This window comes from Amblyomma mixtum, chromosome 4, assembly GCF_055824585.1.
Source record: "Amblyomma mixtum isolate Tamu chromosome 4, ASM5582458v1, whole genome shotgun sequence".
Taxonomy (NCBI): Eukaryota; Metazoa; Arthropoda; class Arachnida; order Ixodida; family Ixodidae; genus Amblyomma; species Amblyomma mixtum.
Window position 1 is genome coordinate 67,425,255 of NC_143015.1, and position 27,459 is coordinate 67,452,713.

Genomic DNA, 27,459 nt, shown 5'->3' on the forward strand with positions numbered 1-27,459 from the left:
CCGATTTCAGTACTGCCATTATTTTCTAAAGTGCTTGAGAAAGTGATAAAATCACGCCTAAGTAAGTTCTGTATTGAAAGAGAGCTCCTTGTGAGGCAGCAATATGGTTTCCGTCCAAATAGCTCAACTGAAATAGCCCTTCTGAATATTAAAAACAAGGTTATCAATAATTTTGAAAATAACCGATTCACGCTAGGTCTGTTCCTTGATTTCAGAAAAGCGTTTGATTCTATTAAACATCAAATATTATTTCATAAACTTCCTTTTTTTGGAATCCGTGGCGTTGCTCTCAATCTGATTCGCAGCTACCTGACGGACAGATACCTATTTACAAGCCTTAATGGACATTCTTCTATTCTAGAACCGATTGCATATGGTGTTCCACAAGGTTCAATCCTGGGACCCTTGCTGTTTATAATTTATATTAATGATATTGTCCTCATACCAAACACACCCGATATTATACTTTATGCAGATGACACCAGTGTGTTTTTTTCAGGAAAACAGTTATCTACACTAGAAACCTTCGCGAACACCTGGCTACATGAGCTTTCATGCTGGCTCCGGATAAACCAAATGCAATTGAACGTTCGGAAAACAAAGTACGTAATGTTTAAGCCGCGAAATAAACCTGAAAATTTTAATATCCTGGTTAAGTACCAAGACTCAGCCCTTGAACGCGTTTCCATTTATAAGTTCTTAGGTGCCTTATTTGAGGAAAACTTAAGCTGGACTTCTCATATAAATAAGGTTCACACAAATATCTCTAGATCTCTAGGCATTTTGTATAAAGTGAGATATTTGGTTCCCAGCTCTATTAAACGTCAGTTGTATTTTGCTTTAGTACAGTCTCATTTACATTACTGTCTGTTAATCTGGGGCACCACTACCAAGACAAACTTGCACAGGCTTGAGATATTGCAAAAACGAGCTCTGCGTTGCATAGAAGATGTAGGTCCGCTAGAACATACATACCCATTATTCTTAAAACATAATTTACTCAAGATAAATGGACTGTTTCAGCTAAAGCTTGCATATCATATTTATCATGAAGTCACCCGTGATCCAGTTTCCTTTTATGATTTATACTTCCCTAACAATAAACCTTATGATTTCAGGTATAGTCATTTTCAAATGCCTCTGATGAGAACGAATTATGGTATGCAGCACATTGATTACTTAATTCCTGATTTACTTAATAAACACCCACGTATTATGGAACTTCTGCAGCAGCCTCGTTCCCCCCGTAACTTCAAGAATAATGTTAAAATGTACCTTCTGTCCCTGTCTCCTCACAAAGTATAGTTTCTAGTTTTTTTTTGTTTTTTTTTACTCGCTGGGTGTATGTCCAGGTTCGCTCTTTTTGGTTTTCTTGTCCTAAAGACGTAGGAGGCATGCGATGCGGTTTTCATTGTTTTTGGTTTGCGTGCTATTTCTCCCCTTGCCTGTATGTTAATTCTGTGTATCTCATTGTTTGCTATTTCAATTTTTTTGTTTTGTCCTAGAGACATTTTAGCTATGCGTTGTTGTTTCCTTCATTTTTCATTGAATCTGTGTTAATTATGTGTAACTCATTGATCTTTACATATAATTCATGTAGTACGTATGCGATGTTGTTACTTTTCTTGTTTTTCTTTTGTGTACTTTACTGTGTAATTTGCCACCCCCCTGAGCAATGTAACGGGTGACGGGGCCACGTCAGGCAAAAAATGAATTGCCTTTTGTCCCGTCACCTCTGACAAATTGATGTCAAAATAAACTTCACTTCACTTCACTTCATATATAACAAGTAGTATCGATACGGCTATCGATAGTATTATCAATAGAACTATCGAAACTACTATCGATAGTATATCGAAAGTAATAACTATCGATAGTACTATCGATAGCGCGCTATCGATAGTACTATCGATAGTCTTTTTTGCCATCGATAGTTCGATAGTGAATCAACTATCGACAGTACTATCGATAGTTTTGCATCACTAGAAGGGCGCCGAGGTCATCATTACAAACTGTGCGGGTCCTTTGATGGCGCCACTGCCGCCCTTCGCGGCAATCCGGCGCTGGCGGCTTTCATATCGTCGATCCCGACGCAGACGATTACAGAGTTACATCATTCGCGGCTGATTCAAGTAAGTATCGTTTTAAAACTTGCTACGAGACAAGAGTTGCCACAGTGCGCAAGCTCAGTGCTCAGTTTTACCGCGAACGAGCCAGCGGTTGAGGCGAGAAAATTTTTTGAACTCTTCACGATAAAGACGCACAGTACTACGTAAGCGTAACGGTGCTCACCGCGTCTACGAATTCCTCGGCACGCACGGAGTCCGGCAGCAGCGGGTGGTGCAGGCGTCCGCAGTCGATGGCCTGCTTGATCGAGTGCTCCATCCACATAGTGCGCATCAACACCTGCGGGTAGAGTTACTGTATAAGTACCTACAGCTGAGCGTAGGTCCGCTATATTGTTCTCCAGAACATTCAAATTATGAGGGAAAGCCGCACCTCTTGCACGCAGGAGGCGGACATGGTGCAGCTGTTAGAGCGAGTGCAGGCTCAATCCGCTTGATTCTGGCTGGCGAACTTGCTTTATTCTAGGCAGATTATTGTCGCATTTAATGACAGAGCTTGTCATTCAGTGCACCAAGGTCTATCTCAATGAGTTAAGGACGAAATAGTCGCCATGCGGTAGATGGGTGGCGCCATCTGTTGTAAGTGCCACAAATCACAAACGTTTTCTTTTTACTAATGGGTGAACACTGAATGAATTGCGCGTTATTGATTCAAAAGCGTCGTTTTCAGTGAAAATCTGTACTCGGACAAAATAAAATGGCGCGAAGCGCGAGGACAGTATGTGTACGAATGGACTGTCAGCAACGGTTTAGTGCTAGACGATGCAAAGGAGTTGGTTTCTCCGCAATGTATGGATGCTTTTCAAACATGTCATCGCGTTTAGCCATTAGAGACGCGAGCTGTCCAAAGCAGACGCGCATCTGCGCATGCCCTGTCGTACCTGTGTCTATTTTGTCCTCGTTTTTTCGTGCTGCTACGTTTTCAAGATGGATCAATACCAACTGGCCCAAACTTCGGTGCTTCTGCAGTGAAGCTCCGCCCACATTCAGCCTCCGCGTACAGAATTCCTCCACGACGAAAAAGTAGTACGCTGCTTAAACGTTTATTGTTACCTAAACAAGAATCTTATCGCAAGAAAAAATTATGAACTCTAGACTTTTGATACGTGGATTGTTTGATATAGTGAAACATTAAAAAGTTCATTTTGTTTACTGTTGCGATTGGCCAGCGTAGTAATACAGGACGCCTCGGACCGCGGCCCAGTTTTTCAAATGCTGTTTTTTTAAAGTTGTATCTTACTATAGGTGCTTTATACATTAAATCTTCGTTGTCCGCACGGAGCGGTATTCAAGTGGGAAGTTGATGACCGTGTACCTGTGCGGCCCCCGTGACAGCTAGCGGGCCCCCAGTGGGTGCCACGATGGCTCGCAGCTCATCGCCGTTGGCCGTGATGACCAGCGGGGAGGCGGATGCCATGGGCCTCTTGCCCGGCACCAGCCGGTTGACCGCCTGCGGCGGGTATCCCTGGAAGCCGTGGCGGCCCGGATAGGAGAATGCGGCCAGCTGGTTGTTGAGCAGCACGCCCGTCGAAGGCGACAGCCACATTGAGCCGAAGCTGCGACCCAGTGCGACTTCGATAAGCACTTCAGGCAACTTACTGCGACGCCAAAGACGGTAAAACTGCTCATCGCCAAGAACCTAGGTGTCAACAGCGATGCAAGCGCACCGGTGGAAGGACCTGAGAAGCGTTGGATACCCAAACACTCATTCCCTTAGTTGGGTGCTTTAATTCACTTTTGCTGGACGGTAGTTACCACACGATGGACAGTTGGGGTTTTCCTATTCGAAGAAACCAGTATAAACGTGTGTCGACCCTGTCAGTCTAATTTTGGGCTGACTAAATATCTGAAGCCGAAAAATAACCAGCTCGCGGTCTGCTTCGCATCCGTGCCGAGGTCTGGCACCGACAAGCCTGAATGCTGGCTGATACGCAGACTAAACCTTATGATTCCTTCCGACGCCCTGAGTATGCGGCCCAAATTCGGACGAACAAAGATCCTACGTGGCACAAAAAATTGGTGGGGCTTAGCTTTGGTTAAGCCTAGGTAATTGCGAAAGCAATATGGTGTAACTTGTAGCATCTTCGATATCCATAGCCTCCATCAGGTTAAACGGTAACACAACACAATAATCTTGACTCGCTTCCGAAGTCTTCCATACCTATACCGAAGAACCGGCGAGCAGGCGCTACTTTTCTCTACACCTGCGCTTGTTGTGTTATCTTCTTGTCCGTGTCTTTTTGTGCGCAGTACCCCCCTTGTATTCACCTGATAGCGCCTGTATGTCTGTGGATGACGTCATACCACACGCTGCAACACACATCCATCACCGCAGCAAGGCCTGCAAGCTCTTGCAACTTATATGACGTCGATCGCTTGCCGCCGTTAGCAGGTGGTCGACCGGCCGCGAAGTTGTAGCTGCGGCGCGCTGAAGAGCCGACTTGGTGCCCCATCTCTCGCTCTGGTATGACGTCAGTAGTCACATGACCGACCACCGACCGTGAAGGGTAGGCTGCGGTACCGCGAAGAGGCGACACCTGGCGTAGTATTGCTTTCGCAATAAAACATGCAGTACGTGTCCCAAGTTCATGGGCGATACGCGCAACGTGGGATTGGCTGTAAGATGCAACGAACGGCGGCGCTGGCTTACTCCCAGTTGAGCGAGGCGACCATGACCACGGCGTCTCCGTCGGGGCCGAAGACGGCGACGAAACTGGACCCGTGGTCTTCGACCGGAGGCGCCTCCCAGCCGTAGTCCTCGATCCGCTCGAGCGGCGCATCACCCACGGCTGATGCCAAGCTCGAGACCAGCTCGAAGCTCAGCAGTTCGTCCATCACCTGCGGTTAAGCACGCGGTACAGATAGAATATGATAGGATAAAATTTATTTGCTCTATTTTACAAGTTATTACGGTCAACACAGGTCGGCGCCTCTATTCCAGGGCACCGCTGAGCTTGGCTGCTCGCTGGGCATGGATGTCCAGTTCTCTCTGGAAAACCGTGTTGCCGCTGGAGAGCTAACTCTCCCATTGTTCCGCACTCGGATTTTGCATTCTATGGAAAGCCTCGTTTCTTTTGCATTCCCACGTGATATGATATAGATAGGTGGGTTTGTCCCAACACCATGGGCATATGTCCCTGTACTGATCCGGGTACATTTTGCTTAGTATAGGTAAGTTCGCAAACGTTCCCGTTTGCAGTTGCTGCCAGTATGTTGATTTAAAAGTTTTTTTTTTTTTTGGGGGGGGGGGGGGGGAGGATACTTTGCCCTCATTCCTCTGTAACAATTCAATATATCCGAATACTCCGGGACTACCCGCGAGAACTCCTCAGGGGCCGCGTGTTGAAGCGCTCGGTTCGTGTGCTCGCGAGCTACTTCGTCGGCCTTCTGGTTGCCCTCGATTCCAGTGTGTCCCGGTATCCAGAAAATAGTGTATCTGACTGGTTCCTTGGGGAAGTCTGCGCGAAGGTGAATGCGAAGTGCTTTCCGACTGATTCTGCCGTTCATATAGTTGCGGTACTGAACTCTCCGACTTGTCGTACTTCCCTTACGCGAAGGCAGATTAGTGACCATGCTACGTCCCATCCACTGTGTTCATATCCGCCCACCATGTATGCATACATCCAATTTGAGGTCTTACCGGCCACGGTGGCTGAGCGGTTAGTGCGTTCGGCTGCCGAGTGCGAAGAAATGTCGGCCGCAGCGGTTGCGGTAGCAGATTGAAGTGAAATGCAAAAAAATTGGCAGATGCTTAGCTTGGTTAAGCCCGGTAAGTTGCGAAAGCAATAGCCCTGGCTGCGCCTGGTTTGGCTGGTGGTGTGTCTTGCTAGTGCTCTTAGTAAAGCTTATGCGCATGAAAGTTTTGCCGATTTCTTTTACATGGCATTATACTCACCACACGAGGGCCTCCACGTGCTGGGAGATTTATGCGTGCCTCGGTCGCCAAAACGAGCGGCTGACGCTAACGGGTGATTGTCTAGAAGCTTCCCTCTTCCTTCACTCTCACTTCCTCCCTTCCTGTGCGGTGCGGTTCGGGGGTCCGCCGAGATGATAGAGAATTTCCTTTCCTCAAAAAGCGTTGCGTTCAAATGTCAAGGCATCGCGCCGAACGGGTGGTGGCGTTCCTCCCTTCCTGTGGTTCGGGTTTCCACCGAGATGACAGAGAATTACTGCGCCATGCCTTGCCCTTTGAACGCACCGCTTTTTGAGGAAAGAAAATGGCGCAGTAATTCTCTGTCATCTCGGTGGACACCCGAACCGACCGCTAAGCGCTCCGCGCGCGGCAGGAGCGGGAGTTAGGCCGCGCTTGGTAGTTGCGGCCTCGCTACGCGACGGCGCGAGTTGGGCCCCTGGTTTTTGCGGCAGATGGCATGACATCACAGCAGGGAGTCATGCTAAAGGTCATTGGTAGCTACCGGCCTCGCTACGCGACGGGCTGAAAGTGCAACTAGTATTGCTTTCGCAATAAAAGACTCCTGTGTTGCTTGGCGCTGCCAATGATGTTAAAGAACCCCAGGTGGTCAAAATTTATCCGCAGCCCTCTACAACGACACCTCATTATCTCGTCCCTTGAACACACATCCCTCCACCCATCTGCTCTCTTCAGAGGCCCTCACTTATATGAAACTTAAGACAGGAGTCTACTATAAACCTCCGATATAGGCTCGCCCAAAAACCTCCAATATACATCCAATATAGGCACTCCAATATAGGCCCTCAATACCTCCAATATAGTTCCACCTTCACCCTCCAGAAGCCTACGCAGAAGCAGCACGAAAAAGTGACGGCGAAATTAAGGTCGAAGATGCAACGGGAAGGCGACTAATGTAAAGCGAAAGTCACAACCGTTCCCCTGCTGTTGCAGTTTCACCGCATGTACCAAACTCTGTTGTCACCTCACAATCACTTAGGGAATTTTTAGATAAGCTGCATGATGTTTTATTGTCTACATGAATTATATGCCAGTGTTTTATTTTTTGTATAAGTGGTGAACGCTTTATGTACCGAATTTTTGTGCCCGTTTCAATGTTTGTGTTTTTGCTATTTTTTATACCTCATTATCCACTCCTGTTATAGCTCGTGATCTGGGCTGACAGTATAAATAAATGAAATGAAATGAATGAAAGTTGAGATGATCCTCAGACAATTTTATTTTGTGACGTGAGCTACATTGCCCACAGTCACCGTTTCGCGTGCTCTTGCATGACCATACTGCGCATGCGCGAGGAGCAAGTGATGTCACTACGCACAGCTGGCGTGCCTCACCCTACGTGCTTGCCTTCCTTTTCTTAAAATGATCGGAGTGTAAAACGTTGACAACGCCAACGCCAATGTACACAATGAACGCCGACGGCCTATGGCTTCAGCGTCCCGTTCATGGCACAAACTTGTCAATGCCTGCAGCCCACAAATCTCTCTCACCACCCCACGTACCTATAAGCATGATTCAGGCGTCCACTGATCCAGGGAGCCATTATGCGCACTTCCTTTCCCTAAAATGGTCGGAGTGTAAAATGTCACCGCCAACGCCAATAACACAACGAACGCCGACGGCATATGGCTTCAACATCCCGACGTTCATTGCACAACCTTGTCAATGCCTGCAGCCCACAAATCTCTCTCACCACCCCACGTACCTATAAGCATGATTCAGGCGTCCACTGATCCAGGGAGCCATTATGCGCACTTCCTTTCCTTAAGCTGGTCGGAGTGTAAAATGTCACCGCCAACGCCAATAACACAACGAACGCCGACGGCCTATGGCTTCAGCGCCATACTGTACGGAGGTGGCTGACACCTACCATATGGTGTGGGCATGCCAGAAAAATCCTTCTCTCACCCCCCACCCCAACCCAACCCGAGAGGACTGGGAGGCGGCCCTGCTCGGCTGCCACGACCTTCCGGCCCAACAGGCCTTGGTCCGGCGTGCTCGAGTGGCGGTAGAGTCAAATGGGGTCCCGGAATAGGGATCCCACCTAGTATTGTGAGGGGGGTGGCGCACTAGGGGCCACCTCCCAAACTACCTCTCTATGTGCAATTTGTAATAAATGCTTTTCACCACCACCACCACCGCGTTTCTGGCACAACGTTGTCAATGCCAACGCACGCAGCGCACGTGTGTCACTACCGCCACGTATTCAATGCGAGCCAAGGAAGTAGCGACAGCGCTTGCTGCCGCCCACGCCAATTCGAGAATCATCATCACGGACTCCGGAAAAGAATGTGATCATTACTTGGCAGGGGTGGTGGTGGTGAAAAACATTTATGGAAAATTAAGTTCTTTACAGAAAGGTGATTGGGGTAGGACCCTATTGGCCCTTTCCCCTTACAATACTGGGTGGAGCCCCTATTCCGGTGCCCCATTGGCAAGCAGCGCCGCCCGCGTCCATTGAACCAAAGCCTTTTGGCTCTTTAGGTCTTGACAGCCGAGCAGGGCCGCCTCCCAGTCCTCTCTGGTGGGTTTGGGGTTGGGGGAGATAGATGGGTTTGATTGACACGCCCAGACCATGTGGAAGGTGTCAGCCACCTCCCCACAGAACTGGCACGCGCCATCAAATGATGTATTGAAATGTTTAAGCACCACCGGGAACAGCACAGTGTTAGTAAGAATTTTGATGAGGAGGCGCTCGTCAGCCACCAGGGCTTACGAGGAGGCCGCTGACGCGGCTGCCCGAGCGCTTATTCACCGGTCTCCTCATCCCAGCTCTTCTGGCTCGGAGACTAACCAGCCGCTGCTGCGATTCAGGGAAATAATAACGCATTATAGCGACAACCACCCCCTTTTCCCGGCCCCTGCAAAGGGGCTGAGTAAGACGGAGGAGCGAACTTTAAGGCGCCTGCAGACAGGTACTCTACTCTGTCCTGCAATCATAAAACATTACGATCCTAGCACGGATGGGCGATGCCCGCACTGTGGGGATACCTGTGATATCTTCCACATGGTGTGGGCATGTACTCAAAATCCCCACCTCCCCACCTCCCCTCTTCCCCTACCCCCACCCGAGAGGCAGGGGAGACTGCCCTCCTCAACTGCTCCTCGCTTGAGTCCCAAAGGGCTCTGGCGAAACGGGCGAAAGACGGGGCCTCGTCATGCGGTGTTCCGGACTAGGGACGCCGACCATGTAGCGGGGCCACTCTGTGGCTCCCAAACTCTATTTCACCAAATCAAAGTTTTCACGACCACCACCGCCACGTAGTTTAAAGCACGACTCAGGTGTCCACTGTTCCAAGAGGGCAGTTATGCGCCTTCCCTCTGGTTCAGGTGTCCACCGAGATGCGGACACCTCGCCCTCATCTCACGCTACGTATATCCTGGCATAGCAAAGCTAAGCCACTGCCAATTTTTATGCGAAGCATATTACTAGAGGTACACTACAGCCCTTCGCCGTGGTTACGCGCTGTGCACACCACGTGGTACAATGACGTCACACCACGTGACATACCACGTGACACAAGACGTCACGACAGAGGAAGACGGAGGTACACTACAGCCCTTCGCCGTGGTTACACGCCGTGCACACCACGTGGTACAGTGACGTCACAACACGTGGCATACCACGTGACACACGACGTCACGACAGAGGCATTCCCGCGCATTTCGAACGCGCGTTCACACTCGGTGTAGGTGAAACGCTCGCTCCACCGGGCATGCGGACGCGGCTTCCGTGGCAATCCAGGCGCCCACCCAACGCGCGTCTCGGGGTTAGTCGGCGTTCCGCTGTAGCCATGCCGTTGTCTTCCCCCACGACGAAGGCTTCTAGTGGTTGTATTAAAATGACCAAGTATTCAACCAAGGAAAGCCATGTATTACCAAGCCTAGCCATCAATATGCTTCGCATCTGACCAGGGTTAACCAAGTTAAGCCTCAGCCATTTTTGACAGCGACAGCTGTTAGGCGCCCGTTGCCTGGATTTGGCGTCGTAGCAGCAGTGCGTAACCAGTAGGTGGTCGCCATGGGAACCACTCGGACAGAGGTTAAGGCGAAGGTTTCCGCGCAGAGCAGCTAGGTTTTCTGTCGTAGTAGTAGTCTTAAAGCGTCCGTGGCTCCCAGCGTGAGTGGAGGAGGAAGGGCTGGTGTGATCACGTGATCGTACCCCAGACGTCGACATAGCCCACGCCTTGCGCCTCGCACTAATTTTCCCGGAACAAACTCAGCGAAGGTTTCTGGGAAAGCCAAGTTGGTGTTCGTGGTCATTTCGCGTCGGTGCAGCCGGTCGTGACCAAGGGGTGGGGGGGAGGATCCGGGACCCCGCACGGGCTTGAAATTATTATGCAGGGTGTTTTGCCCAAGACTTCGCACTATTTTCAAAAATAGGCGTTTCAGGTTTTGCCCGCCGCGGTGGCTCAGTTGGTTAAAGCGCTCGTCTACTGAGCTGGAGTACATCGGTTTGAACCCGACCGCGGCGGCCACGTTTCGATGGTAGCGGAACGCTAAGAGCGCCCGTGCACTGTGCGATGTCAGTGCACGTTACAGATCCCCAGGTGGTCGAAGTTCTTCTTCTTCTCCACATGAAAATGAATTAATCCGGACACCTTCTTCTTATTCAGCCTCTTTATTATGGCACATACCCACGTGGGGGGATTGGCCAAGGTGTAGCGGCACCTCTTTCTCTCTTTCTTCTTTTACTCCTACCTTCCTCCCTTCCCTGACGGCGCGGTTCAGGTGTCCATCGATATGTGTGATACAGATAATACTTTCCTCAAAAACCAAATTTATTTTATTGCAGTGAAGTTGTTTCTCTCCGTATATCTAGATGTACTTTCCTGATTTTATAAGAATTAATTACAAATAAGCGTCATCTACAGCATATGCCACCCGCCATGACAAGCAGCTTTCCCATGGTGCGCGCATTTAGCGTTGCAACAGTCTGTATATGAGCACGAGCCGTAAGCTTCCGTGTGAAGTTAGCTGGTGAGAGCGAAATGAGAAGCAAGCTTGTGAAACCGTGGCTTCGCGCTTATAGCTTTCCCCGCCGTCGCAGAAAGTTGTCCCGGAAACTCACCCACGCACCCTATCACATCACTGACCGAGCACCTACACGACGCTAAAATTGCATAGCCTTTTATTCGATAATCACGACGCCCTATATTATATGCAAGTGGCGCGCTGATCAAGCGAACCACGTTTCAAAGGGGGCGCTCCTATCATCATCAGAGAAGAGGAAAATGTAAAAGCCTGTCGACTAGCACAAACTACGGCCACTTTATGTCACCCCGTATGACGCACTTAAAAACACTGGGAAGGCTTCGAACTTGTGTCCATAATTTGCTTTTTCTATGCAAACTAAAAATACTGTTGGTTCATAATCTTGCTAAGTGCGAAATATTGTACGAATGCACAGTTTTAGTCAATATCATGTATCTTGCCACATAGTGTATTTTGCCGCCCTACCCCTATCCTTTCTAACTATCGCTGCCCCCCCCCCCCCCCTTTTTTGTTTCCCTCTCCCTGTCCTTTTATTCCCGCTAGCCGCAGCTCAGGTGCTTCAGGTTTCGATGACAGATGCCGCGGCTAGCAACATCTCTTCCAGACCAGTGGGAGGCCGCATTGCTCAGTTCCGACTCGGACACACAGATCCGGGTTGTGACAAGAGCCCTAAAAGTCGCCGAACGCCACGGGCTCATGGCCACTTGATGGGGCTGTAACCCCACACCGTCAGATACATTTTTTCGACGGAAATAAAGTTTATCCTCCTCCTCCTCCTCCTCCATATTTATTTTTATTTTTTCTTAACAATAAATATCCACTAACAACCACAACAACATTACTCGTGGACTCCACCGCCTCGTACATGACGGACCGATTGAGGTGTCCACTGTCCCTGGGAGCCAGTCATGTACAATAATTGGTTTTTGAGGAAAGGAAGTGGCAAAGTAACTGCCTCGCATATCTCGGTGGACACCCGAACCGCGCCGTAAGAGAAAGGAGAGAGGAGGGAGTGAAATAAGAAAGGAAGAAGGAGGTGCCGTAGTGGAGGGCTCCGGGATGATTTGGACCACCGATGATGATGATGAAATAACTTTATTGGCTCCCGTCAAGGAATCAGAGGGCGAAAAAGACGAGTCTTGACCGCCGTCATCTTCCTCCCCTTTCAGCAGGCTGGGATCCCTTGGGATTCAGCGGTGTCCAGGGCCAGACGGATGACTTCTTTTTGTTCTTCTTTCTGGCTGGCCATTAAAGCCTCCCAGGACTCTATATTCCTGTCTGGTTCGTTGTGGCTAGGGCATGTCCACACCATGTGGATCATGTCTGCTATTTCATTACAATGTTTACACCTGGGGTCTTGGATCGCCGGATGCCATCTGCTTAGTGCGAGTGGGTTCGGAATAACTCCCGCCTGTAACTTTCTCCAAATGACCTCTTCCTTTTTGCTGAGGCCCTTGCATGGTCCAGGTAATGTCTGTCTTCCTAATCTGTAATGGCTAAGAATATCTTGGTACGTGTTCAGCTCCTCGCTCGTCTGAAGGGGCTCTCTGCTCGACGAGACCGCATTGGGGTCCCGGTGTGCGAGTCCTCGGGCCAATGCGTGCGCTGTCTCGTTTCCCCGGAGGCCCTCGTGGGCAGGAGTCCAGACAAGGTTAATTAGTTCTGCCGGTGTCGGGCCGGCATTCAGAATTTTGACTGCTTCGACAGATACCCTGCCTGCGTTGTAGTTGCGGATAGCCGATTTGGAATCTGTTATAATCACCCTGACATTCCGTTGAGTTAAAGCCAGCGCAATGGCTACCTCCTCAGCCGCTGTTGCATCTCTCTGTTGGGTGCTGCAGCACGAGACTCGGTCTCCGCCCTCCCTGGTCGCTAGGGCTACGAAACCCGTTCTGCCTTCATATTCCGCCGCGTCCGTGTAAACCACGTCCTGTCTATTGGCTAATTTTTTCTGCAGAGCTTTCGCTCTGTCCTTTCGCCTACCCTCATGGTGTACCGGATCCATATTCCTTGGGAGTGGTGGGATTCTGATTTTGTTCCTTATGTCTGTTGGGATATTCTCCGTGTGTTTGAGCCGCGCTCGAGGTTCGAAGCCTAGCTTTTCTAGTATTTTTAGCCCCGAATGGTTGCGTAGGAGTCATTGTTGTTGCGCTACTCTGGTAGCCTCAATGAGCTCGTCTAGTGTGTTCGAAATCCCCATGTTCAGAATTTTCTGGGTAGATGTGTACGGGGGGAGGCCCAGAGCGGTTTTGACGCCTTTCCTAATTAGGATTTCAATCTTGTTTTTTTCTGCTTTGGCTAGCCGTAGGTATGGTGCCACATATGTGATTCTGCTGATTACAAATGATTGAACTAGTCTTAAGAGGTTCGTCTCCTTCATTCCCGCGTGTTTATTTGCTATTCTTTTGAGTAGCCTACACGTCTGGCTTACACTCGATTCGAGTTTTCGCATCGTTTCGGTGTTCTTACCGTTTGCCTGTATCCTAAGACCCAGTACTCTAATCATCTCCACTGAGGGTATTTTGTCCCCGTTTACCGTTAGCGTTATCCCATGTTCATGGGGCTTTCTTTGTCTCTTTTGTGGGCCGAGGAAGAGCGCTTCCGATTTCTCGGCAGAACATTTGAGTCCTATTTGTTTTAGGTACGACTCAATTTCCTCGGTCGCTCTTTGGAGGGTACCTTCGATGTGCGTGTCACTGCCTCTGGTAACCCAGAGGGTGAGGTCGTCCGCGTATATTGTGTGGTTGAGCCCTTCTATACACGCCAATTTATGTGGCAAGCCAATCATTGCAATGTTGAAGAGTGTTGGTGATAGGACCGAGCCTTGGGGAGTACCTTTGTTGCCCAGCCTTATGCCTTTCTCTTCCTTCCCTCCTAGGCTGATAGTAACTGTTCTGTTTGAAAGAAAGTCCTTCACGTAGTTGTATACCTTTCCCCCTACATTTAGAGTTTCTAAGCGTTCTAGTATGGCTGCGTGGTCAACGTTGTCAAAAGCTTTGGCCACGTCAAGGCCGACTATTACTCTGGTATCAGCTGTTTCGTTGTCTAGCACTTGTTCTTTAAGTTGGAGCATAACGTCGCATGCAGAAAGATGTGTCCTGAATCCGATCATCGTGTCGGGGTAAAGCTTTTGTTCTTCTAGGAATCTGTTTAGCCTCGTTTGAATAACGTGCTCCATTAGCTTACCTACACATGAGGCAAGCGAAATGGGCCTCAGGTTTTCGAGACTTAGTTTCTTACCTGGTTTTGGAATAAGGACTAGGTTGGCCTCTTTCCACGAAGGTGGGATTCGGCCCTTATCCCAACATTCCTGCATGTACGCTGTTAGGTTTCTAATTGATGCATCATCCAAATTCCTCAGCATGCGATTGCTGATTCTGTCTGGACCTGCCGCAGTTTTAGTTCTGAGTATGTTCAACTCCGCCCTAACCTCTCCGATGGTGATGGGCCCATCGAGAAGAGGATTCTCTGCGCCCTTGTACTCGGGGAGGGGTGTGGGTGGTGTGCACCTCAAGTACCTGTCCCTCACTTCAGAGATTAGTTGATCGCTAGTGCCTTCGTATTTATATACGAGTTTCTGTAGTTGTTGTCGTGCCTCATACTTTGTCTTGTCCGGGTCTAAGAGATGTCTGAGCATTTTCCACGTGTTGACTTTGCTGATTCTGCGGTCCATCTGCTCGCAGATACTACCCCAGTTTTGTCTGGTTAAGTTCAGCGCGTGCTCCTCGATATCTCTATTCTGTTTGGCTAGGAGCTTACGTATGTTTCTGTTCCCCTTGTTTTGAGCAAGTTTTTCTTCTAGCTCCCTTTACTTGCGCCACAGGCCTATCATACGCCTGTCTACCTCTTCTTGCGTTTCGTCTGCTTCCACCTCTTCGGTGGCTTCTTTAACTGCCGCGAGAATGCCTGTGCCCCAAGATTCTATGTCCCTGATTGCGTCTCGGGTATGAAGGTTCGCCCTGAATAGATCCCAATTTACCGCTGCGACCTTTTTGGGTTTCGGTGTGGGCGGTCCGTCTTCTACCACGATCTCAATAATTTTGTGGTCGCTTCCTAGGTCCTCCCCCGTGTTACACCACCTTGCCGTGATTTGGCCTCCGGTGAGAGTTAAGTCAAGTGTAGTGTCCCTACTCACGCTATTGCCCTGTCTTGTTGGTTTGATGGGGTCAGTGATCAAGATGAGCTCATTGTGGAGAATACTGTCCCAGAGTTCTCAGCCCTTGATTTGCGTATATTTGTATCCCCATGCGGGATGATGAGCGTTAAAGTCCCCGACAATGACGATAGGGTTTTTTCCCACTATCTGTTTCGTTTTTGCGAATAGCCTGCCGAAGCGGCAATCCTTTCTCTGTTTCGGAGAGCTGTATACGTTTAAGACGAATAGGCTTTTCTCTCTCCGCTTACGCGGTATCATTTCGATTAGAGTGTGATCTAATTGGACGTGCCCTGTCTCGTGCTGCAGCGCGGTAACGTTGCGTTTGACAAGGGTGGCAACCTGCGTGTTGTCCCCTCGGCCCGGGTACGATTTGTAACCGGGCAGCTTCGCGTAAAGCTCCTGTAAAGCTCTTGTAAAGCTATAATTTCGGGTTTGTCTCCGTTTGCAAGGAACGATTGTAAAACGGCCCGTTTACGCAGAAAGCCCCTACAGTTCCACTGCCAGATAGTATTATTGTTCTTTGGCCAAGGCATTTTTGGTTGCTTGGAATTCCGCGTATATCCATTGGTCCCTTTTCTCAAATTCCTCCGTGAGAGCAGCGTCTCGCTTTGCAAATTCTACTCTGATCGTTTCTGTGACTTGTTTCATGAATTGCATTAGTGTTCCGGTCAGTAGTTTCATATCCTGTTGTTGTTTGTCGTTTAGTTGTTCGAATTTGGTCTCAAGATCCGACTCTTTGGTGCGTTTCTTTTTTGAAGGGGGTTTTTCAACCTTCGCTGTCTCTACCTCTTTATCCTGCTCCACTTGCATAGGCGCCATTGCCTTTTCCTGTTGCGGTTTGTTTTCCTCGGGTTGTTTAGCTGTCGTTTCTAGCATTTTGATCCGCTCTTCTTGCTTCTTAATATAATCAGTTAAAGTCTTAATCTGATCTGCCTGCTGTTTAATAAGTTCTTTTAATTCTTTAACTGTCTCGGAGTCCTGGGAAACTTTAGTTGGCCAGCTCACCTTTGCAGCTTGCTCCTTGCGTGGCTGTTGCTGTCCGGTTTGTAGCCCGGGGAAGGACTCTGACCGAAACCTCGTTCTGCTGCCGGATCTATTACGGGAGCGGCTGTTCCTTCGGTCTTCTTGCTTCGCTTCTTCAGCCTCCTGTTTGGCTTCCCATTGGCGTTTCTTGACAATATAAGGGGTGCGAAAGAGATTTTTGCACCTCTTGTTCCCGGTGTAGTGTTCTTTGCCGCATAGTTGGCACTGCGGTGTACATTGGTGCCCCTCGGGGGGCGATGTCATGCCACAGCCGCGGCACTTGGTCACCTCACTGTCGCAGACGTCCGAGCGGTGGCCAAGTCCTCCGCACTTGTAACAGACCTCATAGCGTTTCTTGTATAGAAAGCATTTGAAAGTGATTCCGCTCAAGACTACTCTGCGTGGTACTTTCTCTTCTTCGAAGGTGATTAGGCAAGATTTGGTCTTCCCCATTCATCGTGCATCTATGACTGAAGGGTTGAATCCGTTAATGTTCAGTCCTTCTAGTACATACCTGTGTGTGTATTCCTCATCGATGCCATGGATGACTCCCCTGCCGCAACTCTCTGGTGCGTTCATGTAGGTGGTCACACCGCGTTCCTTGTCTCCGATCTTGACCGTTTCAATTTTCTCCACCTTCCTCGCGTTTTCGTAGCTAGGCGAGTGGTAGGTAATCGTACCTTGCTTGACGTTTATAGCTAGTCTGTCCTTCAGTGCCTCCTCGTCCTTGATTCCGGTTTTCTCCCTGATGGCCGCCGCAATTCTCATCTCGGTGGTGCTCTTCAGCATTGTAAGTCCTTCTTTGGGACGCAGAACTACTTTCCATCCGGTCGCTGGAAGTCTCGGGAGGACTGAGGCTATTGAACGTTCAGCGAGTTTCCGTCCCGCCTCTCTGTAGGCTCTCGTGTCGCTGCCGTCGGTCGTCGCAACAGTGGCGGCGTTCGCTGCCGCCGCGTCTCCGGCACCATGTTGGCGTCCTAGGTGGCGTTCGTCGTTCTCCAATTTTTCCGCTTGCTTCTTCAGTCTCATAATCCATTCCTCTTTTTCTTTTTCTTTGGGGTCGATGTCGGTTCCCACCACCGTCACTTCCATCGTCATCGTGGAGCCGGGCGTGGTCGGCGATGGCGGGAGCTCGCCGGTCGCCGCCTTCCCGGAAGTAGGCCTATCGTGGCGTGTAGCGCTGGCGAACTTGGAATGACGATACAGTCTTTAAAGATGCACTTACAGGCACAAATGTGGTATCCTCGGGTTGCTTGCACCTTAGGAAACAGGTTTAAAAGACATTTACGGTCAACGTAGGAAAAAATCCGCCATGAAATCACCGATTTCGCGGAGCCGACGTGAACGCGTCCGCACTCCTCGACGCCCCCTGGCGGTCCCCTGGACCACCGAGGAATCTTTATGAGTGACATCGCACAGCACACGGGCGCCTTTTGCGTTTCGCCTCCATCGAAACGCTCCCGCTGCGGTCGGATTCGAAACCGGGACCTCCGGCTCAGTAGCCGAGCGCCCTCTTCTACTTTTATGCCATTAAACCCGAGGACATCATCATCACCATCATCATATGCTGGTGGCCTATGCTCGAGTGCCGCGTTTCTGCAGCAGTGTTGCCAATGCCAACGCGCATTGCCCTATTACCGTGTTTCTAAACCCAGCGTTGCCTACTCCAACGCATGCAGCGCACATCTCCCTGTGGCTACCGCCAGATAGATCAAAGCGCGAATATTAGTTTGATAGCAGTTATATTTGATGAAAACGAAGATGCGCAATGCACAGCGCGAGAGCGTTACCCTCGCAATATTTATTCGACTTGTCAAGAAGGCAGATGACAAAAAGTACTCGTGGAATCTCTGTTCCCCATGACGTGTCGGTAGTCTTGCCTTGGTGTTATGGATCCTAGTTTATTGAGCCGCCGCGGTGGCTCAGCGGTTATGGTGCTCGGCTGCTGACCCAAAAGACGCGGGTTCGATCCCGGCCGCGGCGGCTGGAATTTCTTTGGAGGAGAAATTCTAGAGGCCCGTGTACTGTGCGATGTCAGTGCACGTTAAAGAACCCCAGGTGGTCGAAATTTCCGGAGCCCTCCACTACGGCGTCTCTCATAGCCTTAGTCGCTTTGGGACGTTAAACCCCATAAACCAAACCAAACCTAGTTTATTGAAGCAAGTTCAGCAAATGGATATTCAATCAACTGCAAAATTTCATTTTTTACTCCACACTTTGACTCTACCCGTCAAGGCCTCGCTTCTCTCCAAGAGGACTTTTTTGTAGGGGTGTGCGAATATTCGAAATTTTCGAATATAATTCGAATAGTATATCTTTAGTATTCGTATTCGATTCGAAAATCTAAGTATTCGTGTTGTTTCGAATATTCGATCCGACGCGAATATTCGTACCCAGCCGAATATTCTATTGCGAGCACCGGCGTTCATTTCGGTCCGCAAGTCCTATCAAAAGAGACATAATATAGCGGCGCCCAGAGCAATGCGTAACGTTGGGCAATGCAGTAGCTGACTACGCTGGTGAGCTTCTTTGTGGCTATGCCTGCGAAGCTGGTATAGTCAGAGCTCTGCACGAAATACCTCGCAATACGTGCCAGTTCAGTGCCAAGTGAGAGGGCATTTTTGTGGCTGGAGAAGTCGCTTCAGCTAGAAAGGAACTGACTACTTCTGCCTGACCGTGTGGAGCAGCCGGTTTTCCTTCACGATAACCTTTTATGTTCATCCCAGCAACGCGCTTTTGTACTTATGGCAAGCTAGCCTTAATGCTATGTACTAGCCATCTTCTCTGATATTTCCACTCTTCTATGAATAATGTTCGAGACTTTGATACTTTTTGTGCAGCCGCACTCATCTTTTGTGTTCATTTCATCACTGATAGTTGAACTGTGATGTTCTTGGGTGCTCAAATAATGTTTTGTAGTGGTTAAATGCATCTGTCCTTGATTATTGGATATTCGATTCGATATTCGGAACCAAGTAGTCGTATTCGATTCGTATTCGAAAAATTTGATATTCGCACACTCCTACTTTTTTGCTATGGTCAGTGAACTGTCGCCTGTGCGGCCAGCCACAGAAGATCGATCATTGCTTTGTGTGGGGCCGCGATGCAGCGTTTTTCTGGGAAATACTTCAGTGGACAACCAAAAAGGGCATTGAGATCTCACCTTACAGTATACGGTTCTTGCATGTCCTGAGAGACTCCGGGATTCCTTGCGATCTGTTAACGCTGATTGGACTTTTTAGCCTGTGGAAAAGCTGCGCATGATGGATCGACACGAATAACAACCTCGTTCATCTATGTTCCGTGAACAGTGCGTGGGGTATATGCTGCGCAGGACCGGTGGCCTGAATGGTTGCCGCTTCTTGACGCATGTGTAAGTCTGCCGCAATTTCGATGTGCAGGTGGAGTGCAGTGTATGAACACATGAGAATGGAGTCTGCATCGCGGAATAGTACGTGTGTACGTAAACAATTTGGTAGCTCGGCGGGATTGATTTCCACGCAGCAAAGAAAAAAACTGCGGTTTGGTTTCTTTTATGGGGTTTAACGTCCCAAAGCGACTCAGGCTATGAGGGACGCTGTAGTGGAGGGCTCCGGAAATTTCGACCACCTGGGGTTCTTTAACGTGCACTGACATCGCACAGTACACGGGCCTCTAGAATTTCTCCGCCAAAGAAATTCTAGCCGCCGCGGCCGGGATCGAACCCGCAGCAGCCGATTATAACTGTTTGTCTCCTTAACTATTGACAGGAGTGAATACCACTGTAAATAATATTCATATCAGCTTTTCGAATTTCGACAACGCGATTAGCCTCGGTGCCGCTGTGGCCCAACAAATTATGGATATTTCGACGAGGAACATTTACTGGAGAGGTTGCTTTTCGTGCAAGCTTCTCGAAAGCGCATGTATTTTGGCATGATGTCTCCAAAATTTCTTCGGCTACAGCGCCGAGGGTAAGCGTAGCTTCGAAATTCTAAAAGCTGATATAGAAATCCGTTACGGTGGTTTACACGCCTGTCAATAATTAAGGAGCCTAACAGTAATAGTTAAAGAGTCAACTATTCAATATTAGTTAACCAGCCTGCTATAGTTGGCACGTCTTGGCCGTATTCCGGTGTACTACACCGCTGACAATACTATGCCGAAAAAAGGGCTATTCTAACTCAAAAAGCGTATTATTCAAAATTGTGTAAAGTCTTATGTGAGGCACCCTGTATAGCATGCCAGCTAACGCTGATTTTCCGCATTACCGATTGTGTAATCACCATGGGCCAATTTTCAAAACGAAAAGCATTTCTCCATGCTGTTCGACAGTAGCTCTTTGAAGCAATATTTGATCGCTTATCTACTTGTTGCCTGTAAGCTACAAGCTTACTTTAATACGCACTAGCGGAAGTACCGGTATTTTTTAAAATTTATTTCATACTGCAGATCATGTTACAGATACAAGCAGAACAAATACACATTAGATATTAAAGATACAAGGGAAACAAGTAAAATAAAAAGAAACACTAAAAATAAAAAAATGCTTGCAGGATGACTATGCGCTGACATTCATCGTGTCGTAGAATTCCACTCGCTGATGGTACGCGGCGGGAAAAAGGAAAATTTAAAAGTGTCAGCTCTAGCAAAGTACGGGGTAAGTGAACCGGGATGATGGTGACGTGTGATGCGTGTAGCAAAAATTGATAAATAGGGTGCAGGATCAAGCGCCAATTTGTTATTTATGAGCAAGGAAAGAAATTCTTGTCGAATATTTTTTTATTCTTGCCTCAAGAGGTTGGATACGATTAGATTTCATTAGTCAGACGGAGAATCAAAGGGTGAAAATTTAATCTTCCTGCTTTTCTTTGGATTCTTTCAATTTTTTTTAATTTGGTATTAGTATAAGAATCCCACACCACGCATGCATATTCGAGCTTAGGCCTGATTAGTGAGTTAAACGCGAGAAGTTTAGCCTGAGCGGGGGCTTTGGAAAGTTTATTTCTAAAAAACATAGTTTGCGAAAGGCGGACGAACAGATATCTTCCACATGTGAATTTCAGGACAGAGTGCTGGTTAATGTTACACCTAGGTATTAAAAACTGGAAACTTCCTGTAGTGGTGTTTGTCCGAGGTGACACCTGTGGTCAAAAATATCTTTTTTTTTTTTTACGTGTCACGCGAAGGACGTTTGTTTTTTCTTTGTTTAAGGCACCGGGAAACTGCTCTTGAGTTCTTGCCCCGCTTTACCGAGCTTCACACGCATCTGATTTTTATCGTACTACCCCCGCACACATAAGACATACAAATTTGAGAAGCCTTGGACAATTACGCCTCTTTTAAAGTTCAGACAAGGTCAAAAAAGAGGCCATTCAATACCAACTAGCCGGTACAGAGAAAAATTACCGACGATTACGTTACTTCCTAATGCGAAATTTGAGCGCAGCAAATAAGCTGTTTCACCTTTTCGATAGTGAGTCAACCCCAGCTGCGGAGTTGGTTTCAGGGACAACGCCGCCGATGCCGACACAAACAATATGATACCCTCGCTTCCGCAGCGCTAAGAACCAGGTCTAGCCGTGGGAAGGTGGTCACGTATTCGTCGACGTGCCGGGGCCTACGTGAAATAACCGGCGCGTCGGCAACTGAAGAGCACCCTATCCGCCACACAAGAACAGGGGGGGGGGGGGACCCTTTCCTCCTCTTTCTGCATGGCGGCGACGGTGTTCTATGCAGTCACGTTATCTTGACTCTCTAGCGGCGTCAGCGGCATCCAGCGGTATCAGTCGGTCGCTGCTAGCGCTGGGGGGATGAAAGGGGGGCGGAGCTGGTTATGAGGCCGACGACAACGCCGACGACGACGCGAAACCCAGGAACGGACGCCAAAGAGCTGCGCTCTAAAAAGTTGTTGCTTTACAAAGTTCGACATCGTTCTACATATACTGTTTTGAATCGTCACTCGGGAAGTTTGAACCCAGATTAAGGCTAACGCGGGTACTGAAAATTGCGGTTGTATGTAGCTGCGCGGCCATCCGGAGTGAACTTTATAGTAATGGTTACCGCAACCTGTGCGACCTCGGAATACGTTTTTTACTCGGGGATCCGTAACCACGGAAAGCGTTTCTGCGCCTACGTCGGGGGTTTCGATGGAGGCGAGAAGCAAAAGGCACCCGTTTGCTGTGCGGTGTCAGTGCACCTTAAATGTCCCCAGGTGGTCGAAATTTTACCGGAAACCTCCACTACGGCACCTTTTTCTCTCTATCTACTTTCACTCCTTCTTTTATCCCTTGCCTTACGGCGCGGTTCGGGTGGTGGTGAAAATATTTTAACGAAATGGTTTAGGAGGTTGTAGCGGCGGTTGGAGCCCTCAGTCCGGAACCCCATTGGCGTAGGCTGCTGTCCGGGCTCTTTCGATGAGTTCTTTTTGACTCGTTTCGTCCGAGCTGGTCAGAGCTGCCTCCCACCCCTCCTGCGTTGGCTGGTTGTCGACAGTGACCGCTTGATTTCGTTGGCAGGCCCATTGGTACAGGTCCGCCTTCTCCCCGCAGAATGTGCAGTGTGAGTCAAATGACTCCGGGTCTATTGCGTGTAGTCTTCGTGGGTTGTTGTAAGTGTTGGACTGTAGCCTTCGGAGGTGTAGTTCCTCCCCTTTGTCCAGTGTCTTAGCCGGCAGAGGGTAGACCCGACGGGATAATCTTAAGTGCTGAAGTATGTCGTTGGAAGTTAGTAGTGGGGTAGGAGGTTCTACGGCATCCGCACTGGGTGCCCGGGGGAGAAATGCTCGGGGTGAGGCATGTGCGCTCTAATTCCCTGGTGACCTGGTGACCTGGTACCCATATCAAGTGTTTGTGTGTGGGTTGGTAGCCACGGAATAGCTATCTTGCAGGATTTTAGCTGCTAGCGGTGCGACCCTACCCCTGAGGTAATTGCGATACGCTGTCTGTGAATCTGTAAGAATGTATTCCGAGCTAGTGTGTGTTGCAGCTAAAGCAATCGCCACTTCTTCGGGTATCCACCCAGATACGTTTACTGCGTCATCTCTCTTCCTCCAAACCAATTTTCAATCATTCTTACATCGGGCAAATTCAAGGACGGACCACACTCTTAAAATATTGCAGGGCTTTGAGTATTTCCAGATTTTAAGCTATGAAAATGATTGAAGCGACAAGTTATACGTTCAAAACTCGTTATTCTTTTTACGAAATGCCGGAAACGCTAGAAAAAACGAGACGACCCGCTTGCCTGTTCCCGGACACGCTTACAGCTCGCGTACCTTAGTGACGTCACCGAAGAGTGGGTCTTCCAGCCGGCTTCTACGGGCGAAGCCGTACTTGATTGCCTCGACGAGCCGGTGAGCCGTCGTGGCGTCATCAGTTAGCTCGCCCTGCAAGAACGGGCGGAACCTGCGCGCATATGCGGCGTAAGGTTAAGCTATGGGTAGTGACCGCTGACCCGGATCATCAGAGGGAAACAACTAGAAGAACAAAAATGGGGTGCAGCGCATATGGCAGGTTCTCTCAGATCATGAATGGCAGCTTGCCAATATACCTCATGAGAAAAGTCTACAACAGCTCTATCATACTGGTACTCACCTGTGGTACAAAAACGTGGAGGCTAACGAAAAGGGTTCAGCTTAAGTTAAGGAAAACGCAGCGAGCTATGGAAAGAAAAATGATATGTGTAACATTAAGAGATCGGAAAAGGGCGGAGTGGGTGAGAGAACAAACGCGGATTAATGACATCCTAGAGGAAATCTGGAGGAAGAAGTGGGCTTGGGCAGGGCATGTAGTGCGAAGGCAAGATAACCGCTGGTCCTTAAGGGTAACGGAGTGGATTCCAAGAGAAAGCAAGCGTAGCAGGGGGCGGCAGAAAGTTAGGTGGGCTGATGAGATTAAGAAGTCTGCGGGTATATGGTGGCCGCAACTAGCAAATGACGGGGTTAATTGTACAGAGACATGGGAGAGGCCTTTGCCCTGCAGTGGGAGTAGTCAGGCTGATGATGATGATGATAGATGTGAATAGGTTGAAAGCCGACAGCCACAACGGGCTTAATTAAACTGGATTTTTTTTTTAAAACGCGGAATGAATCTTGTTAGCGCACTATTTACTGCGTTATCTTAACTTTTCGATAAATAAGATAATTCGTAAAATCGGGTTTTGCTAAACTGGAGCTTTACTGCGACCGAAACAAGACACTCGCAACGATCTGCGAATGTCTCATTGAGCTTGGAGAGGAAAACGTATTTGTAAGTGGAGTTTGATGGGTCCGAACGCGGCGGGCCCCTTTTTGGTACGTGCAGAGGAATACGTAGCCTCTCCTAGCGTACACCTTTCCACTGAGCGCTGCCTGGGCGCCGCCATATCGCTCGCTGTGTGCGCACCTGGCGCTGCACTCGAAACAGGAAGGAGTAAAAGGGTGTAAATTGGCCTCTAGCGCATATCCTTATATAAAAGGACAGAGGAAAACTTACTCCCTTTTTACCCCCATATAGGTGTATTCTAGTTTAGAATTTAGCTCAGTGGACGTGGCAACGGAACCGGTTTGCAACAGCCTAGAGAGGAGGCAGTTCGAATTCGCCCTCGCTCGATGGGAAAGTCCATAGACTTAACGGGTTTCCTGGGCGCCGCCATATTGCTCACTTGGCTGTCTTGTGCACCTCGCGCTAGCACGGCGAAAAAAAAAATGAAGGGAACGCCGAAGCTCCGCCCTAAGGGTATGCCACCATAGCGTAGTCAGTTAATTTCCATATATGCAATAGGTTATTCTGTGATTTACGTTCATAGATCCCCGGCAGTCCTTATGCCGCTCCTGGAGCAGTGGTGCAGCGGTTTAGCGACGGCAGGTGCTCCCAGCGGAGTGCCCTGCGCGGCCCAGATTCCTCTTCTCGAGCGACCAATCATTAATGCCACATGCCACCTGCTGCAGTGCGCTGTTCACTATTCGGTGGGCAGGTTGTGATGACGCTGAAGGTCACGTCACCCTTACAAAAATGACTTTTGAGCTTCAGTTGACGCCTTGTTGAGCTCCTGTTGAATCAACTGGAAACCAACATGAACTCAATGTATGTTGAGACTGCTCAACACCTGCTCAACAAAATTTTTGTTGAGTGTAGTCAAGATAGTAACTGTTGAGCAATTTCTGTTGAATTTAAGTTGAATCGTCTCAAGGCAGCCGTTTCTAAGCCTAACTAAATGCAATCAGTTCGACAGGCATCGTGTAAACAGAACCTGATCACAATATACACATTAAGAACGCTTGCAGCACCCGTTAAAACTCTCGTAAACCGCTCAAAGTCATTTTCTTGCATATAAAAAAGTGCTAGTTAACGAGAAATTGCAGCAATAAATATGGATATACCGCCGAAAATTGCATTGGTAGTCGGTTCATCTAGCGTAATACGAGTGTATTCCCAGGATGTTTTGTTTTTTAGCACCAGTCAAGACTCAGAATGATGTGTTGATTCACCCCCGTAATTTCAACGTGAATTCAACATGAATGCAATGCAGAAATTTCATTGCGAATGCTCAACTCTAGCACGGTGGCCACTTTTCCAATGAGTTTCAACTCGGCCTCAGTAATTCACCAACACTGGGCCATCCTGGTCACAACAAAAATTCAACATGGCATGTTTAGTCTGCTCATGAGAACTTCAACACTGTCTCAAGAAGCATTTTTGTAGGGGCACCTATCTAGATGGCCCACCTGCCTCCTAGGCTGCTGTCTGGACACCACACGCCAGAGCCGGGCTTGTGATTTTAGTGCGTTCGCTCTGATAGATTCCTCAAGGTCGCGTTAGTATGAAACACCAGGCCATTCAAGTAGGACCAGTGGGTGGCACCGTTGGTACACATATTAAGGCGAAAGCCTTCAATGCCCCATACTGTCGTTAGCAGCCGTGTCGGCAGATTTGCCCGCGTTTGGGCGTCACTACTTAAAAAGGAACTGCGTGGAGGCTGGGAATCCAACCAGGGCCTTTGGCATTTGAAGCGGAGACGCTACCACTCCGCCACGAAGGCTCAAGGTTTGAGCACGAATAGAGGCGCATCTAGTGAGTGCATGGGTTTCATAAATAAAATGAAAGGAATGAAAAATAAAAATAAGAAGAAAAACTAAAGGCAAGAAAAGAAAAGGAAGGAAAAGAAAATGAAATGTGGAAAATAAAAAATAAAGAAAACAATCAAATAAAAATAAGTGAAATAAAAAATATGAAAAATAAGAAATAAAGAACAATAAAAATAAGAAAAGAAACAGCAATGAAAAATAAAATATGAAAAATAAGAAATAAAGAACAATAAAAATAAGAAAAGAAACAGCAATGAAAAATAAAATATGAAAAAAGAAACAGTGCGCCAGGAAAAGCTTTCGCCTTGCAGCACTTTAGAGAGCCAAAGTGCCCCCTGAATTTTTTGCGGACCACCTAATCGACGTAGAATGTTTGGAGTTGTATCAAAAAATTAAGCGCGTTACGGAGCGTAAAATTACTAGTCGAATCAAAGCGTAGCCTGTCATAGGGATTCGCACCGACGACCTTTGTTCCCCAAACCCTGACTTCTTGAAACTCCAAACGTCCATTACGGCCAAACTAATTTTCGTAGGACTTTCGAAGTGGTGTCAAACGATTCGCCTTCTTGCGCTGTATACGTTGGCATCAAAGAAGTAGATATCCGAATACAACGAGAAATTCGTACCTTATAGAAGAACATGGCTGATGTCGCAATAGTAGTTCGATATTGCTAATGCTCGATGCTCATACGCTGTCTTAGCGTTTTGTTCTTTCGCTCACAACGCCGATGCCGGGTTTTCTGGGTAACGGGATTTTCAACGCTATGGCGATTAAAATCGGCGCAGCACCTGCCAGCCAGCGACAGGATGAAGCTGGACACGATTCCGGACGAAGGAGGGGGAGCCGACCACGCTCTCTCGCCGTTGCCGAGCGCCACACTGGTGGCATTGCCCACCCGGGGCTGGTACTCGGCCAGGTCTCGCTCCGTCAGCAGGCCCCCTGCGTACGTCCGGCGGACGCGGCATATCGCATGGCGAACCACGGCCGGCACTTATTTTAGGCACAAGCCTAGGTGCACATGTTGTGTTGCACCACCGCTTACTAATGCGAAAGCATTAGATCACTCATCGACGCGGAAACCCGACGCCGGCCCTAAAAGGGGCGGTGCTAAAAAAATTTGCGATTGGTCGGAACGGTGCGACGTCATCGAAGGCGGGAACATACAAATGTTAATGCGCAATA

General features: G+C 48.6%; 1 protein-coding gene across 1 annotated transcript in view; it reads right to left on the bottom strand.

The window, feature by feature from the left end:
- The window catches only part of LOC149346748 (scoloptoxin SSD14-like), a 60,588-nt gene that overhangs the window by 7,364 nt on the left and 25,765 nt on the right, over positions 1-27,459 (bottom strand). Inside the window, exons 8-12 of the mRNA XM_089541410.1 lie at positions 27,066-27,216; positions 23,487-23,616; positions 4,777-4,964; positions 3,442-3,682; positions 2,293-2,406 (exon numbers count right to left, since the gene is read on the bottom strand). Of these exons, the coding sequence (XP_089397536.1) occupies positions 2,293-2,406; positions 3,442-3,682; positions 4,777-4,964; positions 23,487-23,616; positions 27,066-27,216 (824 nt within the window). The remainder of the gene's footprint in view (positions 1-2,292; positions 2,407-3,441; positions 3,683-4,776; positions 4,965-23,486; positions 23,617-27,065; positions 27,217-27,459) is intronic.